Source organism: Papilio polytes, unplaced genomic scaffold (genome assembly GCF_000836215.1).
Source record: "Papilio polytes unplaced genomic scaffold, Ppol_1.0 DF824069.1, whole genome shotgun sequence".
Classification (NCBI taxonomy): domain Eukaryota; kingdom Metazoa; phylum Arthropoda; class Insecta; order Lepidoptera; family Papilionidae; genus Papilio; species Papilio polytes.
The window spans coordinates 687,905-710,420 of NW_013525135.1; the positions used below are offsets into that span (position 1 = coordinate 687,905).

Here is a 22,516-nt window from a genome sequence, read left to right on the forward strand (position 1 = left end):
TCTGCACTGTGACTTGTTAGAAATTCCGAGTGGCTAAGGTTTTTTGAAAATTATACCGAAAGAGGAACAGAAGGGGGTAGACAGACACACAATATGGACGGATCCTTGACATTCTTTGAATCTAGCCTAAATTTTGAATAACACTATATGTAATGCTAACTGTCTTTAGTTGACTAGACAGATAGCAAAATTGAGTTACCAATGTCGAATTATATGCTTAAAAACAAATTAACAATGCTCTCATTCCCTTTAAAATCCCGAGCTAACATTACATGCTCACAGATATGATTTTGTCTTAACTTAAATGATTTATAGGCATTTAAAAAAAACGTACAGAATAAATTGATATACTCCTTCTTTTTAAGTCGTTAAAAAATGACAATAGATATCGTGTCATCGCAACGCAGATGGTGGGGCGCGGCGTGCGGCGCAGTCACGTGCGAGCGAGCGTGGCATTGTCAAAGAATATACACAGTGCAGACGTGTGGATTTATACTTTATTAATTACTATTTTGCCATTTAACTTCAACACATATGTAGGCTTAGTTGTTAAACAACATGATAATCGCGCCATAAACCATACCACCAACCACTAAATGGTAATGTAAAATTTTACTGTGTTTGATTATTTTTTTAAAATACAGCCAGTTTACAACAATTATTATGTCTAAGAATCTATTAGTCTCTCTAAAATTAAACACATAGTTTAAATTTAATTCTGTACTTTATACAAGACCAGGAATCTTCTGTTACTTAGTTAATCATTGAACACTGTAGTTACATTGCCGTTTGCCACAACAGAAAGGCTCGCGATTTTCCCGGATTCTATGTATGGAAACTTTTGGGACTGCTTCTATAAAATAATTTTTTGTTGGATTAGAATCAAGTATAATTAAAATAAGAACTGACAGCAAAACTATTTCTATTAATAGAAATAAGCCGCGAACAGTTAGGCATATAACTTTAATCGATTAATTTAGTGGAACTCAGGAATGCTATAAAAATAAAATAAGTAATGCCGATTGATCACGTCACGTGGCTTGTAATGTGGACTACCTTAGGGTTGTAAACTTGACTTACTTTTAATAACAACTTTATACAAATGTATAAAGTTATTATATAATAAAATTAAACTGCTTTAGAAAAGATAGATAGTACTTTCCATGTAAAACTTGAAAAATCACTTAAGGTATTTGGATAAAAGTATACTCAAGTTGAATAAAAAATTAATTCTCAGGACAACAAGCACTTAACTGAAATGAGGTTAAATCGTGAGTAGGGTAACCCTACGTAGCGCGCACATTCCGGCACCCGTGCCATATTTTGACGGCGAAGTCACATGACGCGGCCGGCCGGCGCTCGCTCGCCCGAACTCGCTGTCAGACGCGAAGCGAATGTTTCACGGTTACGACGTTTGTGTTAAGTTTATTCGTAAACACGCGATTCTACCATTTAATTATATTCACATAGGAATGATTCACGGTGACTTAAAATTGTGTTAATAGTGCCAAAGGAAGAAAATGTGACAATAGTGATACGTGTTTGTGACAATTGTGGTACCTTGTTTTATTCGTGACATAATTTTGAATATGGAAACTCGTCATTATTGGGAGGAGAACGGACATGTCAAGTATGACAAGTTAGTTGTTTTTATTTATTTAATCCAGATAACTGAGTTAAATGTTGATCTTGTGTAATTAAAGGCAACAATTCATTTAAATATGGGTGGTATGAGATTGATTTTTTACTGAAGTTGTTTATTGTAACATTGTTTTTGTTATTATGCGACAAACAAGGTTACCAAGGGCTTTGTGATAGTTCACGTATACAATAACGAAAGGTCATGCTGTTCCGGTCATAGCATAAACACTTCGAATATTGAAATTAGAATAGATTTGTCGCAGTTTGCCAAAAGTGAATTCTATAATTCTCTTGTCTAGAAAATCGGGCGACTGGCGATGTTTAGAATTCAGGAACATTGTTCCCTAGTTCACAGCAAACGTCTTGACACAGATTGTAAAGTTTGTTGATGCAACCTCGTAAACTCTGAGGGGGGTTCCTGGGGAATGTTGGGTACAACATTCTAGGGAAAAGGCAGCGTACATATTATGTTCTTTCGAGAACTTCGCACTTATATTGAAGAAAATAAACAAATGACTAACACTTTACAGCATATTGCTAGCCGGCCTTTTTGAAAACTTTTGGCCTTTGTTTACTTTCGCTTTCCACCCTATTTGAAAGTGGAGGAGTAGGCGCATGAGAAGGTGAAATAACACCTTTCTGCGTGTCCTCTCCGTCGTCGAATAAAGGTAGACAACGCATCTCGAATGAATATCTATTCGCAGCAGTCACTTCGCCCTTTCGGCGTATACAGGTGGCCGCTTGCTCGTTTGTACTACTTTAGGTTACCTAAATCTAACTATAACTAGGAGTTTGCCCATTGAGATTATTTCCCTTGGGCTGATCGAATCCATACAATCAATCTACCCATATGGTAAAAAATCCTCTTGGGTCGGTCGATTGACAGATCGAATAGCCCAACGGAAGGCACTTTTAAAACTTTAAAGGGGAAGTTATCAAGATCATATTCTACGGTACTATGGTCTTTATTCAACACTTGATGGCTTTTGCTTCTTTCGTCTTTTGAGTTAACTCACGTAATAAAAAAATTGTTCTTTTAATATGATCAATTAAGATGTTTGTGAGGCTCAAATTGGCTTATAGATTCAACGGATAATAAAATCATACGTGTTTACAAGAGCATATCCCATGTTGTTTATCGAAGCGCAGCGGTTGTAACCGGCCGAGGGAAGTCATCTTAATTAGGTGGCATTGCTTTTTGCGCGTTACTCACACTGAGCACGTGCTGAATCTCAGATCGGACAATAATAATAAACACATCAACCAAACGTGATTAATATATTTATACTATCTTTCGTCAGCGACACCGTTCGTGTATAATAAAAAAGAAAGTAACCTATAAGTTCTTTCAGGTCTATGCCAAATTCTATCGTCGTTCAGTTTAGTCGTTTAGGCGGCAAACTCTAACTAACATCCATTCATTTTAATTTTCGCGTTTATAATATTAGGCCCTAATTATTATCTATCAGTATCTTACATCTTTAATTTTTTTTTTTTCAAATTCATCGAAATCCGTTCAGCCGTACCATCTAAACTTTCGCATTTATAACATTAATATAATTTGATTGGCCGGTTACTAAGGATGGCCACAGTCAGACAATTAATGCAATGCGAAAATTAAAATGGATGGATGTTTGTTAGAGTTTGCCGCCTAAACGACTATACGAATCTCAATGAAATTTGGCATAGACTAAGGGATCTGGAAGAACTTATAGGCTACACGGTGTCGCTGGCAAAGAAAATATAAATATGTTATTCACGTCTTATTGCTCTAATAAGTGGAAACATCTTTAAGATTTTTAATAGTAAGAGGTTAACATTATTTTTGTTAATTTATTTTAATTATCTGTTCTCTGTATTCATAATACACGGAATTCTGATTTGCAATTGATATAATCCTATGTAAAAAGCAGATTTCTATTCCTTATCTTATCAGTTTACCCGGTTGGGTTTTCTCAGATAGGTTAGAAATTTCTTGTATTGTTTGACGTGATATTGCTACAAGACTCCTCTTGTATCTGATTCCAATTAAATCCATAGACGTGTTATAAATGACGCTACATTATAGAATTCACATTTATCTATACCATTTTTAATATCATTTCACTTTATTTCACAAATATCTCGCAGAATAATTTAAAAAATATGTGGACGCCATATTGCTTAGTACCTCTGTTTACTTTTTTAAATTTTCAATAGAAACAAATGACAGTGATGTAACGGTTTATTGAAAATATCGACATATTCGGGAATTTGGATCATTTTTATCTATGTTTAAGGATCTACACTTTTTGGATTGGATTTTGTTTTCTATAAAATGAAAATAATCTAGTAGTTTTACAGATCTAGATTCTATTTTATTGTTTTATAATCTTAAAAATTTCACCGATACGGATCCGAGTTTATTTCATACGGATGTCCGGGTCACCACTAGCTCACTCCAATTTTTGTTAAAGGTTTTATATCTTTGAAGTGCTCTTGTATAGAAAATTGTGGTAATCTTAAAATCGTTAAAGGCTTCGTGCAAATTGAAATTTCGTACATTCCTAAATTATAAAAATTACATCAGTTACTTCAGCTAGTCAATTAAGGTCAAGAAATCGAACCAAATATAAAATTGGACTTGTTTAGAAAAAATATTCGCGCTTGAATATTTAAACAAAATGGCGCGGCGAAAGCACGGCGAAAATAGCTCGTGAGACACGTGTGATGCGGGGGAGGTGCGGGGGCGGCGCGGGGGGCGGCGCACACCGGCCGCAACGTGCCGCACACAGCCGCGCCCGCGTGCGCACACCGCACGCACACTGCCCCGCAAGCCTCACGTGTGCGTATCGCCTGACCACCTCGCCCCGCGCACTTCTACTGCACCGACTATATTTTTTTGTTTACTGTCTGTGGAAATTTACCAGATTTTTATTATACACGCTATTGAGAAATAAATATCAATTATTTTAATAAAAGCTATTTTACCTTGACTAGAATATATGGTTGGTCTACGAACGTAATTCGGAAAACAAATTAATGTTATCTAAAAAAGGCTTCCCGATGTCTTTTTGAGGCACATTTGTAGTAAAAAATTATTGTAGAAGAAACATGAAAGTAGGTAAATTACATACAAAAGCTTTTATTTGCGTTTGCAAACCAGTGTCGATGAACTGTGATTCGATATTATTCAACGCTTGCGTTGTCTTGACCATTGCATGCGAGTTCGCGAGACAGTGACGGAGATATGGCGCGTACGTGAGAAAGTGAGACAGATGCAGAAGGTATCGCGTGCATCCAAATGTTCTTACGATGATATTATGTTCCATTGATTAGTAAACAAAATGCGTTAGTAATCAAAGTACATTTATTAAATTGGTACTAAGACCCTGTACCCTGGGGAAACCCTGTACAAGCATTAATTGCTACAGGAAAATACCAAATGCACCACCACGGAGACATTAAAGATAGGTGATGTAAGAAAAGATAATATCCATTTTCTGTACATCCATTCCTTTAACAGACAGCTTCATTAAAAGAAAGCAGGTAATAAATACCTTCATTCGCACGTTAATTGTGTATAAATTATTGTTTTCCTGTTCATAATAAAAATGCCTAATAAAAATTTAAACCAGTTTTAAATGGAATTTTCCATTGCCACACTTGTGAATGACCATTGTCCCGGTCATAATACTCCGTTAGTAGGGTAACCATGTCTTAAATGATAAAAATAGGACAAACAATCTAAGAATAAACCCAGTAGGAATAAAAAGTAAATATTCAAGCTACGTCTTGACCTAGGAGAATAAGTTACATAACAGTTTTAACTTTCAGTTTCGTTAAAATGCGGTGACCTTGACTAACTCGTCTAGTCTTAAAGTTCATGTTTTTATAATCGAAACACAGACTATTATCAGTTACATATTTACGCAAAGATGAAGCTAAAATTATAAATTGATTAAAAAATAAACAATTTGCCTCCACTAGTAAGACGTGGCAGTAGACCGATATACGAAATATTTAATTCAGCTACTAAATTCAATTAATGTACCAAAATAGCATATAAATGATTGCAAAAAAACTTAGGTAAATATAGAGTGTGAATATGGTAAGGTTAACTCTATTGTACACGCGCGTTGATTGCCACAGAGTAAATATGTTGGTCAGACAGGGCAACGCATATTGAACGGTAAGCGATTCGCACGTGATTGCCGTGCTAACAGCTAACAGCCGGACAAAGAATTAATTAGACATTATTACATTCCGCAGACTGATTTTTAACAAAAAAACAGTAAAATATAATTTTTAGAGAGGTTGTTTCTTATTTCAATGGTTATTGAAAAACGTTATAAGAAATGCGACCAGGATTGTAATAAAACTCTCATCTTTGTAAAATTGGGCAGCCATTAAATCTAATTCTTGATCGGAATGTGACAAATTATTTGATTAATTCATGACCCAATAACTATAAGAAATATCTAGCCGGTGGTGGAAAATTTTGTTGTTTTCTTTACCACGTCCTTCATAATTGTTCTATAATGTTATATTTATCAATATTAAGTCCGGCCAACCTTCCGTATTAAGTTTATAAGATTAATTTCGTTATTTTGTCGTTCAGTTTTCAAGCCACCGTTTTATTTCGGAATGTTTTATAAAATTATTAAACACTAATGTAAAGTAAGGTTGTGCTTCCGACAAATAACGTATAACGTGTAACGTGTGTTTGAGTTTTTTATTGTCACTGGTCATCGCGAAATAAAGATAAAAACTTTTTGTTGCATTTATTTAGGTACATTATGTACTAAAAGAAACACGTTTGATGTCACGTGAAGTGTATTGAAAAAACATAACAGATAAGGGAATTGCATCATATATATTTTATATTTCTCATTACATATTTCAAAGGCATCGGAAATGGTTAATTGAATTTTTTAGTCAAATGAAGACAGAAACAGATAAAAAGATTGATATAAATAATTATGTCTGGTATAAATATTAACGAAACGGTGCCCTTCGCTAATATTTTTTTTCGTTCAATTTATTACAATTTAAAACAAGAGGCTCCTTGAACATTAAAAACAATTCGAAAACATTGCGTAAAACGTTGCAACTGTAAACATTTCTAAAGACCATACAATAAACTCCGTTTACATAACTTTATCTACAAATTAATATCAAAAACGTAATAATAGGATAATCTAATAAGGCCCATTTCATATTTTTTTTTTTGTCATAAAAATAGTTCGTCAGATTGTATTCAGATAAATGGAACGATCGGAACGCGCCTACTTTCACGTCGCGTGTATTCGGTAGCCGTTGTCCAGGCAGTTACGTCACGCCGCGCTGTACTCGCGTCGACACGTGCTCGGCAACGTGACAGCTGACGCGGCCGCACGTGGCGCGACACGCTGTATCCAATTTGCGGTGTTCCTACTGCAATCATAAATCAGGACATTTTTTTTAATTCACACTAAAATTTATACGCACACCTTTATTTGACGGATTGTGCAACAAGCCGAGTTGTTATTTGTTTACTTCTTTTATATAGTTTACCTCCAGAATTGTGGCACATACGATATTCAACTTTTTTTTACTCACTTTAATATAATTGCACGGAATGTTTGTTAATTTTATTAATTTGCCGCATTGTGTAACATTACATAGTATTTCCAAAGAATGGTCAACCTACACGTATCGATCATTGTAATGTTTTGCTCGAGGCGCTGCGTGCCATCGATAAAAAAAAATAATATATATATCAGTCACGGCGACACTCTTCGGATTAAATGGCGGATATTTTATACGCATCGCGTGACACAGGTAACGAGTTCACGTGGCTTTTGTTTAAGCACTAATGATATGAATAAAAACATTTAATACCTGTCAGTCATGATTTTGAAATCGGTTCAGTAGTTTTAAAGCCAATTTCATACAAACAATGAAATATTGTCTTTATTATATATGTTTAGATTAAGTTGAATATTACAAGCCCGATTAACTATAGGTACCTCTCTATAACTAACACTAAAGAGAAGAATACGATCCTATCAAACAAGTCTTGCTAGTCTGATTGACTAACGTTAACCGTTGTAAATAGACGGGTAATTGTGACCTTCTGTAGCCTGTTTAAATTGATAACGAAATTATGTATGTAATTACACGTAGTTTTAGAATCGAGATAGTAGTCACGTGACAATTACGAACCGCTATTCGTACTGTTATTTGCTATTTTGACAATAACATCTTTTTATGCATTCAGGGTACGTGCAGAAAAAGGGGAGGGGGCGCAATACCATAATAACGTAATAAAGTCTCTTTCGAAGTAGTTAATATCTATTTTGCATTTTTCGAATATCTGCTACTGTGTTTCTCTTGACAACGACGCCTGTTTTAAGACACTCATGAGATGAATGACGCATGTAACGTTATATTTATAGCAGTGTTAAAACCAGTTGAAAATAGACAAATGTATTTTTGAATGTTATTTATAGCAGTTACCTATTTCACGTGTGCTGTTATTAGCTGATATTTTATAGAGTTTTTGTGATGTTTTCGAAGTCTATCCAAACCTTTGGACTTGTCAAATCGATAATGGATAGTTATTATTACTTTGAAGTCGGTGTCAGTCAATGTAGATTCATTACTACACGTTACTATACTTTCAATTGTCAATTGTTATGGTAAAAATGTAGAAAGCCTTACGTATAAATACACTGCATACCTCGGTTGACACCGACATCAAAGTAATAATCATTGTACAATATAGACATACCAGCTACAATAAGGGAGGTTTACTATTTTCAAGGAATTATTTCTTTACTTTTTAGTGTACTGTTTTTTTAGAATATATTGTTTGGAAGTCGGTTTTGTTTTTTTATTAAAAAGTTTTCGCAAAGTAATGTGTATTCGTGAAGCAACTCGCAGAAATGATTTCTTAAAATAGAAATATCGATAAAATCACATCTATGTTAATATTTTTGTAATGCTAAGGTCTGTTTTTTATCTATTTTATTATCGCAATTAATTTTTTACATTCATTACATTAACATAAACGTTACGGCCATGGTTTGTGATGTTACTTCTAGATTCATCCACTCTAAGAGCAGTGGAATTTTCCTACGTTCGTTGATGTTGTATAAGTACTTTAATTTACTTTAATTCTTTTGAATATTTAATTTATGTTGCTTTTTTAACGGTCATCATTATTGCTCTCTAGTTCATCAGTACCAGCTGATCATATTAGATCATAAACAGTGGTAGAGCCCGCTTTAACATCTTCGCACGAATGGGCCGGCTCGCCCAGTGTAATACCACGACTACACAGAAAAAAGTGAAGTGGAAGCAATTCCGCGTTTCGTCTGATGAGTGTGGTGCCGGAGGCCTAATTTAAGTCCCTTTCCCTTTCCGCCCTTTTCTTAAGAGGAAAGGAAAAGTGGATTTAAAGGTGGAGTAGACGCACAGGAAGAGCAAATAACCTATTTATGTGTGTCTCTTCCTCCGTCAATAAAGGGTAGGCAATGCATTTGTATTTGCGAATGTTTATAGGCAGCAGTTACATTCCATTTCGGTGAATTCAGGTGGCCGCTTGCTCGTTTGCCACCTTATTTACTAAAAATATATGTATGTTAAAAGCTATTAAAATGTTCAATATTTGGTATGTTTCTTTAGCATAGACTAGATTAGAAAATGATTTCTTGGCAATAAAAGAAGGTTAATATAAGTAACGCCCGACCTCTCACAAACAGATTATTATCTGGATTGTGTCTCAAGGCCAAATAAAACGTTTGTGAATTAAATAATATCTATACTACGGATTTAAAATATGTTTTCAATTTTTGTTAAAATTTTTTATAATAAGCTGATCATCGGCTGGTGACGATCTAGAGGTGACCAGATGTTATAAAACTACACTGGTCCAAGATTGCTTTACTTCACACATTTAGAATTTACTCTCAGAAATGTGCAGTTTTCACCATGTTATCCTTCACCGTAAAAACGTCTGACAAATAAAAAAAAAGATAAAATGCTTCCTGCTTAAAGATAAATCTGGAAGTTGATTGAAGGATAAAATCCGCGGAAATATAAAAAGTATGGTCACCCTACACGAGTCATGAAACAACCTTTCTATAGTTTTATGGTGGACTGTACTGTGTAACTGTGACTGTGTATGGTCTACTATGGACTGTGTACAGTGTAGACACGGCCTTGACTGACATAGTTGCGGTGAAAATGTTTTTAGTATCCGTGTGAAGGTTGAAAGGAACGTATTAAAAAAAAAACTTAAATAGTTTACAATTGAATAGAGTCATATAATGAGTTTTTCAATTGTATAATACTTTTATTACCTATACTAATATAATAAAGCGTAAACACACACTTCTTTGTTGCCTAAGATGTCAGCAATCACAGCATATTTTCGAATAACTCTTTTTTTAATAAAAAGCCCTACACTTACGTCACGTTTTAGGCTTTATATTTTCACGCCATTAAACATAGGGGGTAAATATTTTTCATAAAAACCCTAATGTAGGAAAGAGACCATAAGTTGCTGCCAGCATCAAGGAAGCAAGATTGCCAAGTTTTGACATGTCATGTCATTTTGACATTTGCAATTGACAATTTGACACATGTAAACAATAAAATAATTATATGGCGATGAAATCGCGCAGGAACATCTAGTTGCTAATAAGATAAGAAATTATAAAAATAGTATTTATAAAATTAATTAGCAGAATAACTAAACTGTAGGTTAACAGTATAACGATATCATAAAGATAAACTATTACGTAATATGTTTAATAATAATTCAATATTATATACAATCTATTATTAAATAACAAACTTTAAAAAATTGTATGCAGAATTTAAGCTAAGATTAAGAGTTTATAAGAGATTAAATCAATAATCCATGTCTATCTCAAAAAAACAAAGCGGAATGTAATCATATCTCAGTTTTAATAGTATTTTATAATAAGACATCCTAAAGGTGACAACCCTACATCACGTGTGCGTTTTCATAATACCTTGATTGTAGATTGCGTCAACGTGAATCGACTACTGAAGAAAATTAGTACCGTACTTTAAAATTGATACCACTAGATTGTCGGCATAAACGTCACGTCCCTAGCTGACAGCTGTCAATGCTTATGTGTTCTTACAGACTATGCTCTACATCTGTGCCAAATGTCATGGAGATCCGTTCAGCCGTTTAGGCTACAATCTAACAAACATCCATCCATCCATCTAAACTTTCACATTTATAATATTAGTAAGAAGTAATACTATGATGACTATGATTTACCAAATAAGGAAAACAGGAATCGGACACTATGTCCGGTTCTTTCAAGGTTATAGTCTATTACGGTCTAAAAAAAATGAAACTTTGCGTGAGTTTTTTAATTATCTTTGTGGTTTTCTTATGGCCGATTTACCACCCCCTCTTTGTTCTACCACTGTAGGCGCGAAAAGTCTCCTTTCACGCTATACATCAATCACTTTCTAAACCTACCTCTACCGGTATATCTCCACGAGCATAACTAAAGTTATTGTGTTTTAATAAGTAAATTAGTAGATGATTTGAATGTTGATATTTAAATACTTAAAAATAACGAAAAGCAAACAACAAATCAAGTAATACTGATCTGAACTACGCCATTTTGCGTGAATGGCGTGTCAAACAGCGCGTGCGCATGGCGAGAGCACGTGACTTGTGACGTCACGCGTCCTGCACCCGGATAAGGGACAATCATGATGTCACATACTGACGTGGAACTTGTGTATGCTTTTCTAATTGGAATATTATTAACTACAGGTGTGGTTACAGTTAAGCTGTTTGTAAAAGAAAACCTCGTAACTATGATAAATTGTTGGCGATTTATACAATAACATATGTACATCTTACTTCTTACTAATATAAATGCGAAAGTTTAGATGTATGTTTGTTAGAGGCCGCTTAAATGTCTGAACGGATCTCGATGAAAGGCATAGATGTAGAGGATAGTCTGGAAGAACACATAGGACTTTTTTTATTTACGCGGGCGGAGTCGCGGTTGAAAGTTAATGTATAATATTATTTTTGTCGTGATATTTGTGTGTCGAAAAAGTTTTCAGGATTCCAAATTCAACGCGACGGAAAGTGAATCGGTACACCAGACAAATGCACAGTAAATAGTGATGCAATAATGTATGGAAATGGTGTTAATAAAATATATTTTATTTGTATCTGCGATATTATCAAAGTCTTCACGAATAAAAACAACAAATATATTATCAAGATAAACACTAGAAAATCAAGTTGCTTATTAAATTAACATATTTTCAACTACATTATAAAAGCCGTTACAAACTGGATGAGATTTGACACAAACAACCAACGTTCCATTATTTTCAAGTTGGAATGTTGGCGTGTTGGTATGTTGGGTGAAACGTGTCCACACACGTGATTGCCGAAGTGTTTACGCAGTTCGTTATCTTTCATTTTTCATCCGAAATGTTATATCATTGTTTATTTTTAGGTATAATCAATTTGTGCATTACAACTTTGTTATCTTTAAAATAGAATAACATAAATAATTTTCCCATATATTAATAACAATAATATTATCTTTGATCGGATCTTTAAACGTTTTTTTATAATATAAGGTGGCAAACGAGCAAGCGGCCATCTGAATCCACCGAAGTGGAAAGCGTCCGCTGCCCATAAACATCCGCAATTGCAGATGCGTTGCCTACCATTAATTGACGGAGGAAGAGACGCACTTAAAGAGGACATTTCCCTTACCTATGTGTCTCCTTCACCGTCAAATCCCCCTTTTCGTCCCATTCTTTTCTCTTAACAAAAGGGTAGAAAGGGAAAGAGACTAAAGTTAGGCGTCCGGCACCACACTCATCAGACGAAACGCGGAGTTGCTTCCACTTCACGCCTGTTTTCTGTATGGTCGTGGTATTACACCGGGCGAGCCGGCCCATTCGTGCGAAGATGTTAAAGCGGGCTCTACCATTGTTGAACCAAACTAATCCAAATTAAGGTGTGTGCCCATTTTGAGATAACCTAAGTCTACAATCTTACTACCTAAGTAATATTATAAATACGCAAGTTCATATGGATGGATTTTTGTTAGAGTTTGTAGCCTAAACGACTGAACGGATTTCGATTAAATTTTGCATAGATGTAGTACATAGTTTGGAAGAACATGCTTTTGTTTTTTAATGCCTCGCGAACTTCACGGACGAAAGCTAGTATTAAATATAACTATAATAGACTAAAGAAACAGTAATTACCTGTCTATGGAAGCAGGAAAACTCACGTGAACAAGATAGCCGGAAATCCCCAACATTATGAGAATCAGATACTTACTGTTGTTATTTTGTGTAACACTTCCTTGCAAGGTATCCCGTGCGAACTTCACATTGTATCAATCATTGTTTTATTTATTATTACTGTAAGGAAGTCGTTTAATTGTATACGATCATAATAACTTACAAGTCATATGAATTTTCTTAATACACACAACATTAATAACTTACTAAATAGTCTATTTGTTCTTCCCGACTATCCTCTACATTTTCGCCGAATTACGTTGAGATCCGTTCAGCTGTTTAGTCTTCAAATTCTTAAAAAACATCCATCTATTTCGCATTTATATCATTAGTAATAGTAAGATTAGTAAGACAAGATACAAACGGAATATCAAATACTACTTGATTTCTTATTCACTTTAGTAAAAGTATTAGACATAGAAAAGTTTCGATTAACATCTGGAAAATTCCAAATGAAATTTCAACGTTGACTCAACGGCGTCGGTCACGTGACCGTCGCGCTGCGTGCGCCGCGTCACGTGACATTTGCCCGCCGGTGTCAAGAACCGATTGCCACACATTAGCAACGCATCTATTTTGCAATATTAAATCTTAATCCAATATTAGTAAGAATTAATTTTCAATGAACATTATTATTTTGCATTTAATACGTTACTTGAAGCGATTCTGGATACAGTTCAACTATGTTACAATGTTTGATTTTCAGTCACACTGCGAAATGGCGGAATTTTATCTGGCAAAATAGAAATTCCTTATTACCTTATTGAAAGTATTTAATTCAAGGATAAATCTAGAAACTTTGGTTTGCAACTTTCTCATATTTATGAGTTTTCATTTTAGCGGTGGATGTTCCTAGTAAATTAATTAATCACCAAAATAACCCAAACTGTAATAAATAAGATTTTAAAACTAACATTGATAAGATAAAACTACACAATGCAATTGTTATTCTAAAATTTTCCATGTAGTGAGTACAATTCAATTACAGATAGTATGAACTTGTATTTATACACTCGAAATAAGAAAAATGATTTTACACATGTTCTATTCGTATTTCAACTCATAAAATTCAGTCCACCTAAGTCCTAACCATTCATATATGTGTAACTTCGTAACTTTGTCTTATTTACTTAATACCTTATGCCAGCACGCGGCATTAAATACTAGATGTCGCTCGCGTGAAATTAAATAAAAAAAGGTAAAACATAGCCCATGTTATTCAGTAATAACATAGCTTTTTACAGGTGCAGAATTTTTGAAATTGGACCAGTAGTTTTTGAGTTATTTCAAAACGTACAAAAATCCAAAAATACGAATCTTTCCTCTTTATATTAGTTAAGTAGCCTATGTTCTTCCAGACTAGTTCTTAATCTATGCTGAACATTAAGACGTTATTGAGATACCTTCTTTCAGACCTTTGAAGGATATAGGAGGGACATAGGAAGAGGAAACATCCTTCTATGCGTCCCCATTCGATCGATTAAAGGTGTGCAACGCAATTGTGTTCTTACAGACTATCACCTACATCTGTAACAAAATCATCAAAGTCCGTTCAGCAGTTCAACCTTCAAACTCTTACAAACATCCATCCAACTAAAGTTTTGCTTTTTATAATAAACTGGCTGTTCCCGTGCGGCTTCATCCACATGGAATTATAAAAACTTTATTTTATTGTTTACATTTTATTTGCAAATGTCAAAATAGCAATTACCTTACTATGGCACTCTTGCTTCCTTGATGTTTGCAGCAGCCTATGGTCTCTTTCCTACATTGGGGTTTTTATCCTTTTAATGTACCCTTAAGTTTAATAGCGTGAATATAGTGTAATTGCTGACATCTTACACCACAAAGAAGTGTGTGTTTACGCTTTATTATATTAATATAGATTGTTTTGCATTTATAACGATAGAGTTTAGATTTTTTTCCTGCCTACTTTAAATTACTGTAATATCCTTACGTAAACTGAGGTCCATTTTATTTTATGACAAGAGCTGAGGCTAGTCTAATAGTATTACTCTTGCGTGTCCTAGCTATCTAATAAATCGTAGGCACGTGCGCGAAGTTAGCGAGGGTGAGTGGGGACAGGGGGAAGTGGGGGGACGCTGTCACATGTCGCGACTCACGCGCCCAACGCGACCTCATAAATATGATTATTTTCAGCCTTCATGAATTTCAAATATTGATTCATTTAAGCAAAGTTGTACCGCTTAGGGATGTCCAGGATAAAATACCTTCCTTTTTTATAAACACATAAATCAAGAGATCGTATCCATAATACCTTTTGCCACCTTTTATGAATTAACTTAGGACATTGTGACCTTGACTCAAGGTTAAAAGAACAATATGTTAAAAGAGAAAGTGTCACTTTTAAAACAATATTTAAATATTACGGTTGATATATTTACATTTTTTTATTTCTCTGTGATTTTCTTTTTAATAAAAATAAAATTGCCGCACCGTTAGTTACTCTGATGTTGTAGTTGTACTTTAAAATATGTCGTTATACAAAATGACTAATTAAGAAATCAAACAACTGTTTTCTATTTGTGAATAAATAATTCTTTAGCAGAATTTAAAACAATAAAAAAAAATTTTTATTGAAAAGACAGAGAACATTTTTTTTTAAAATCACGTGAAATGCAAATGGCATTGGTCGTATTAGATTCAAGACGCAACAGTTAGTTCTTGAATGTTAAAATCTACAATAGAAATGAAAAGTAAAATAAAAACACGCGCTGTCTGGCTGTAACTAATGTTAATGAAAACAATAAATACACAATTCAAATTCCAAGGACATTCAGTGTTCGGTACATGTACGGAAATTGGCGAGGTATAGTCAGCTCTTTATTTGGCACTTCAGGAATAATACTACTATTCTGCCACGAGGCAAATAAAATTTTATGTACTATACCATGTTATAGTGACAAAGAAATCTAGCTAGGATTTTATTGGTAATTCTGTTTGTTTGTTAGATATAGAAAATGACACAAATGCTAGATCGATTAGAGCCCGCTTTAACATCTTCGCACGAATGGGCCGGCTGGCCTCCAGTTATACCACAACCATACAGAAAACAGGCTTGAAGTGGAAGCAATTCCGCGTTTCGTCTGATGAGTGTGGTGCCAGAGGCCTAATTTAGTCCCTTTCCCTTACCACCCTTTTCTTAAGAGGAAAGGATGGGAAGGAAAAGTGGATTTCACGGTAGATCAGTCGCATGTCCTCTTTATGTGCGTCTCCTCCTCCGTCAATTAAGGGTAGGCAACGCATCTGCATTTGTGGATGTTTATGGGCAGCGGACGCTTTCCATTTCGGTGGATTCAGGTGGCCGCTTGCTCGTTTGCTACCTTATATTATAAAAAAAATGTATTATAATTTGACAATTACAGTGTTATTATGAGCAAATGTTATTTAGTTTCACTTATCGGGTCAGATAAGTTTATCTGACTATAGATCCAACACGTTGCTTGTAATCCACGTGTCGTTTTACATTTTATGCCAATATCGAAACAGCGTGAATTTATTGTTTCATATGCGGGGCACGTTGCAATTGTTTATGCATGACCCAATTTTAAAATCATCTCCGTAAGGCGTTGTTGTTTTGTGTTTTGAAGAAAATGTGCTAAATGCACACCTTACTGGACCTTTTAAAGCACTTGCTGGTGACAGAAGCGATCATATTTGGTTCTTCTTTCTGCTAATACTGACGCACGATGACTGAATTTGCTTGTCGGTGCAACGCTTGGTAAGCGATATAGGACTCTGTTGCTTTGTAATAACAACTAAATTGCCTTGCGATATTGCCAGTTACATAGGGTCAGACAACGCAAAAACAAAGGTGTTTTTGTTTCGGTTGGGTGCAAGTTTTAACGACAGCCTTACAAATAAACGGGGTTTAAAATTAAACTTAGGAATAAACTGAGTATAAGCAAAATTTGTACTAATACTTGCTTATACTTAGTTTATTTCTAATTTTAACTTAATACCATGTTTGTTATATTTGTTGGACTTTGGCATCAATAAGCTAATTTTGGAACCAGCTTTTTATATTCGAACATAGGTGACATCCTAAAAACCATCAAGTTTACCTAAGTTTGCCTTACAGATAGCTAGCTTCCGTCTGAGACTCAGTCCGTGTGAAATTAAAAAAAAGAAGTGGTCTGCAAGTGTACATCCAGACCATGTTCTACATCTGTGGCAAATTTCATCGAGATCTGTTCTGCAGTTTAGGCTACAAACTCTAACAAAAATCAATCCATCCAAACTTTCGCGTTTATAAAGGAAGATTCTTTATCTTATTTGTTTGTTTTTCCAGTTACAATTCTAACGATGGCTTCGGTCGTGCGGGGGCGGGCGGTGCGGGCGGCGCGGGCGCGGGGGAGCAGCTAGCGTTCGCAGCGCCCTCTGAAGACGAAGCGGACTTCGCTACATACAAGAAGGGGAAGGTGTTGAGGGCAAGTCGAAATGATTATGCCCGATTTATATCTCTTTTATGTTAACACGCTCAATGCAATCGAGGTTTTCGAATCGATGGCATTGAGAGTGTTAAGTCACAATTAAGTAGTTCCCATATTCTTTAAATAACAACGTATGTCAGAGTCGTTATTCTTCTAAACTAAGTGAACAATATACAAGACACGTTTTTGAATCTAATGAAATATCTAAATGTACGTGGTTATTTTTGCCTCCTTCGTTTCTGCATTATTTTTGTTTCTACAAGAATTTTATTTATCTCTAAGCTTACAATTAAAAGATTTAGATAACAACTAAAGGCGCTTACAGTGATGTATTGTTAAGAATTGGTACACAAATTCTCTATGTTTTTACCAGTATTTTTGACTCGTCCTTGACTTATAAAATATATTTGCAAACTGCAGTCTGACCTTTTATCTCAGCTTGTTGTCTAATATTGACGTCAATGGCGAACCGCTTTCTAAATAGGATAATACGGATTTACACAAAATTCTAAGAATTGATGATTCATCAGATTCTTAGAAAATGTCAATAGTGTGTGCATTTCGTAATGTAATTCAACGACATACTTTCAATTTTTCCTTATTATAAGATTACTAACTCTCGCCCGCGATGCCGTCCGCGTCGAATTAAAAAAAACACAAAAGTGAATAGCCTTTGTGTTTTTCCAGACTATCCTATAGGTCTACGTAAAATTTTATCGAGATCCGTTTAGCCATCTAGGCTACAAACTCTAACAAGCCATCCATCTAAACTTTCACATCATTCAAATTACAGTTTTGGGGTAATTTTGTTTTCGAATTCTGGCTTCATTTGTTTGTTTATTAACAAGTTATTTCTACCCACAGCAAGATCCGATGTCGCACCGGATCATAGAGAAACGCCGCCGCGACAGGATGAACAACTGTTTGGCGGACCTGTCCCGCCTTATCCCCCCCGAGTACCTAAAGAAGGGGAGAGGCAGGGTGGAGAAGACGGAGATCATAGAGATGGCGATACGACATCTCAAGTTCTTGCAGGATCGCGTCAATGGTTTGTAAGATCAAATCGTTTATCACACTACCCTACACAAAAATGATTTATGAAATTTGGTGGTGGTATTCCGGAATCTGACGTGCGGATCTTACATGAGAGAGATAATCATTCCCACTTTACATTGGTACAGCTAGCGAGGTCCAGCCGGGTGCAGGGGAGGGACACTACCGCGCAGGGTACCAGGAGGCGGTAGGGGAGGCGCTGCGCTACCTGTCGGAGGCGCACGGCTACCCCGCGGACGGGTTATGCGCGCAGCTCGCCACGCACCTGCAGAGGCACTGCGATCACGTCACCAAAGGTGCTTAGCATATCCTCTTTTAACTACAATCATTTGTTTTTTAAGATCATAGATGGCGCTGTTCAATTACTAGATCGCGCTATAAGATGTCTAATTCTTTTTTTAGAGAAGTAATTAATGCAACATAATTGTGTGTCTATTTAGGTTTACTATGCAATTTTTTACGTGAATTGTAGCAAAGTTCGCGGTCGTATGACGCAGCGCAACTTGCTTTTATTGTTTGTTTTTTTTTATTAGAATAGATATCCATTAGATGCAATCCAAGAAAAGACTACGCTTCCAATTTGTTTCAGAGTCCAGTTTTGAACCGTTAGCGCTCAGTCGCGTTGCGCTAAAAGGCAGCATTATTATGAGTTAGTAGGACTGGTTTTATTATTTCCCACGAAATTACCACATCAACACACGACCTTCATCTATGATAAACACAATCTATAAGACTGAACTTTTTTGATATGCACAATACTAAAGAGATTCTGTCAAAGAAGGTCCTAAGTTATTCGAAGTAACTTAAGTCTTTTTCTTTAACTATTCCAGGAGACGGCAGCCGCGACAAGGGTCGGTCGCTGGGCTCGTCCTCGGAGACGGCGAGCTCGTCCAGCAGTTCGCTGGGCTACAGCAAGGCGCAGGCCGCGCCGCGCGCGCCGCCGTACGCGCCCGACGTCTACGATGCAACTACTGACGGCCCTTACAACATGGACTGTGATAGAGGTGAGCACACAGAAGTAGGTAACGAACACTGAAGTTTATGGTCCCTTTTAAATTATTGATTACAGTGAACTCCCTGCTGTATTTGTTCTCCAAATAGTGAACTCTCAAAGTTATTTCCCGGTATCGTTTACCTTCCTGAACCCTCCTTCCTATTTTAAATTCTGAAGATTTTTTAGGAATCACTGGTTTAGAGTGAAATCCTTAATTGCAGTTGGTATCATAGAACCTTTTAATATTTTCAGTGGTGGGTCCGGTGGAGAACGGCAGCGCCATGTCCGCTGTAAACGGTCATGCGGGGGGTGCGCCGGGTGCAGGGGGTGCGTCGGGCGCGGGGGGTGCGGGGGGCAAGCGCGAGGCGCTCCGCAAGCCGCGCAAGCCGGAGCACGACGACTTCATACACTCCTACAAGTTCAAGAATTCCATAGAGAGGCGTTTCTCAAGGTCACAGGACACTGAGGTAAGTAAACTCAAGTCATGTGTCATGTTTTCACTCGCAAAACCGTCCGTGTGGTTAAAAAAAAAAACAAAAGCACATAGCCTATATGTTCCTCCAGACTAAACGGCTGTTTAAGCTGCAAAGTCTCACAAACAACCATCCATCTATACTTTCGCATTTATAATATTAGTAAGATATTTAGATTTTGTAATCCTCCAAACTATTGCTGATAATTCTTTATTTTCACTTCTGTGAAGATGAATGTGTTGATAACTTTAATAAATTGTATAATATCTCTCTGTGTAGGCAGTGGAAAGTCAGACGCGCGTCGTCAACGGCAAGGCGTACTCGCACAAGAGACGGCGCGCCGCGCGCCCCGCGCCCGCCGCCTCCACCTCCGCCTCCGCCTCCACGGAGGAGGCGCGCGACACCTCGCCGCAGGTCAGCACTCACACTGCACACTGAACACTGCGCACTGAACAATGCACACCGAACACTGCATACTGCGCACTGAACACCCAACACTACATACTGCGTACTGAACACTGCATACTGTACACTGTACACTGTACACTGCACACTGCACACTTTACACTGTACACTGCACACTGCACACTTTACACTGCACACTGCACACTTCACACTGAACATGCAGACTGTACGATGAAGTACACAGAGTTATACACTGTACTGATTACGTTTGTACTTTCAATAAATATTAGTTATATGAAACGTGTGTGGGAGGCATAGTTAAAGTTGCCGTGCACTGTGTGGCAGGACACGAGCAGCGAGTCCCCGCACCGGCACGTGTACGAGCAGTTCGGCCAGTACGAGTACGAGAAGCCGCCGCCCGCGCACTACGTGCCCGTCTTCGCGCTCAACACGCTCGGTCGGTATTGCTTCTTTGTGGCCATTTCGATACGACATCTACATCGACTGCTTTCTTTTTAGATCATTTTAAACTATCTAAAAAAAAAGCAAACTAACGAAAAAAAAAATTATAAATGGGGCATTTTTCCTGAGTTACTGATTAGAGTTACCAATAAAGAAATAAAGAAATACGGTAATGTCAATTGGAAAATAATTGCCTAATCTATATTTGTATTTAGGTATATATTGATATAACTCAAAAACTACTGAACCGATTTTAAAAATTCTTTTACCGTTAAAAAGGCATTTATCTGTGAGTAACATAGCCTGTGTTTTGTTTATTAATTTTTAATTTAACGAGCTGGAAGTCGGTAGCGACAGCTAGTACTTGGTAAAGGGTTAGCAAACCATTTAATGATAGTACGACAATAAATCATTCATTCATATACAAATTGTCAATGAAAAAACATGTAATGTATGAAATAACCAACTAATTTAAGTCCCTTTCTCTTTACCACCCTTTTCTTATAAGGAGAGGGTGGGGAAGGGAAGGGGAAGTTGATTTGACGGTGGAGAAGATGCATAGAAAGGGGAAATATCCTCTTTACGTGCGTCTCCTCCTCCGTCGGAAAGGGTAGGCTACGTATCTATAATTGCGGATGTATATGGGCAGCCGTCGCTTCGCCATTTTGGCGGTTTCAGGTGGCCGCTTGCGCGTTTGCCATCTTATATTATAAAAACCTAGCAGTTTTGTTTACGTAATTGTGTTGTAGGCAAGTACTACGTGCCGCTGTCGGTGGAGTACGCGTGCGTGTCGCGGCAGCTGCGCGCGTGCGACGCGGCGGGGGCGCGCGCCCCCCTCGCCGCGCTGCACCCCGTCACCATACACGTCAACTTCTCCCCCTGCCTCAACTACCACGTCAAGCGCGACCCCGACCCCGACCCCGACTGGCGGCCCGTCTAGCCACCCCCACACACCCCCACACACCCCCACCCCCAGCTTACAATACTGTTTGTTTCACGTCATGCTTTCGTTACAGCTCTGAAATGAACTGTACTACAAATAATTTGTTGGTAATAGTGAATTACAGGTCATAATGTTAAAAATTTATAGATATTCTGAACGAAACCTATGTATACATAGTCATTATAGCAGAAAAAAATCCTCGACACTATAGAGAGCTTTCTGAAATAGCCAAGACTTAAGTTTATTTTTAAATTATACTATAATTTTTTTTCCTATTAAGGGCGTATGGTCTTTTAAAAATTTAAAATTGTACGTAAAACTTGATATTCCATGTGTTAAATTGTAACGAAGTGTCCGAAATAAATTATGGAAGATCTACGATAGATTATTGAAAACATTTATGAAAAATTATGTACATGTACCTTAATTTTTAAACATTTATATAATTGGCAGCAAATATTAGTATAATAATGTTACACGTTTATAAGCGTCAAAGAGTTATTCGTTTTGATTCGATAAATAAGTCATATTTGTAACTATTCGATTTGGCACATCGGGGATAAGAGCGTTCTTCTGCCCGACGTGCCAACTCAAGGATACTAGTGATGTTCCGCAGTGAAGCAAGACTGGTCGATATGCAGTACGATGTTCTTAGTTACGGCTGTGATAATAAAATTCTACCTAGTCAAGACATTATACTTGACAATTAAAGAGGATTTTGTAAACATTATGTTATTAAAGGCCTGTCCCACCAAATTGTAAATTGTCTGATAACAATCCAACGTGTTAT

At 36.6% G+C, this 22,516-nt stretch overlaps 1 protein-coding gene and 1 long non-coding RNA gene across 5 annotated transcripts; one reads left to right on the top strand and one right to left on the bottom strand.

Moving 5' to 3' along the window:
* The first annotated feature begins 1,349 nt into the window (after window positions 1–1,349).
* On the top strand, window positions 1,350–22,484 carry LOC106100150. 4 transcript variants are annotated; one of them, XM_013278898.1, is made up of 10 exons: window positions 1,350–1,630; window positions 17,255–17,393; window positions 18,261–18,444; window positions 18,578–18,745; window positions 19,039–19,098; window positions 19,280–19,453; window positions 19,696–19,910; window positions 20,196–20,330; window positions 20,667–20,778; window positions 21,533–22,484. In XM_013278898.1, exons 1-10 carry the CDS (start codon window positions 1,590–1,592, stop codon window positions 21,721–21,723), a joined length of 1,419 nt encoding a protein of 472 aa, XP_013134352.1. In that variant the 5' UTR covers window positions 1,350–1,589; the 3' UTR covers window positions 21,724–22,484. The 4 variants fall into 4 exon arrangements, with proteins under 4 accessions (XP_013134352.1, XP_013134351.1, XP_013134350.1 ...); XM_013278897.1 differs by having other exon boundaries at window positions 1,351–1,639; window positions 17,255–17,384; XM_013278896.1 differs by having other exon boundaries at window positions 1,352–1,639.
* Window positions 6,634–13,188, bottom strand: LOC106100153. Its single transcript, XR_001225420.1, has 3 exons — window positions 13,150–13,188; window positions 12,904–13,062; window positions 6,634–7,056 (listed from the first exon to the last, which is right to left on the bottom strand). It is a non-coding gene; the product is annotated as an uncharacterized LOC106100153 (long non-coding RNA).
* Window positions 22,485–22,516: the final 32 nt, after the last annotated feature.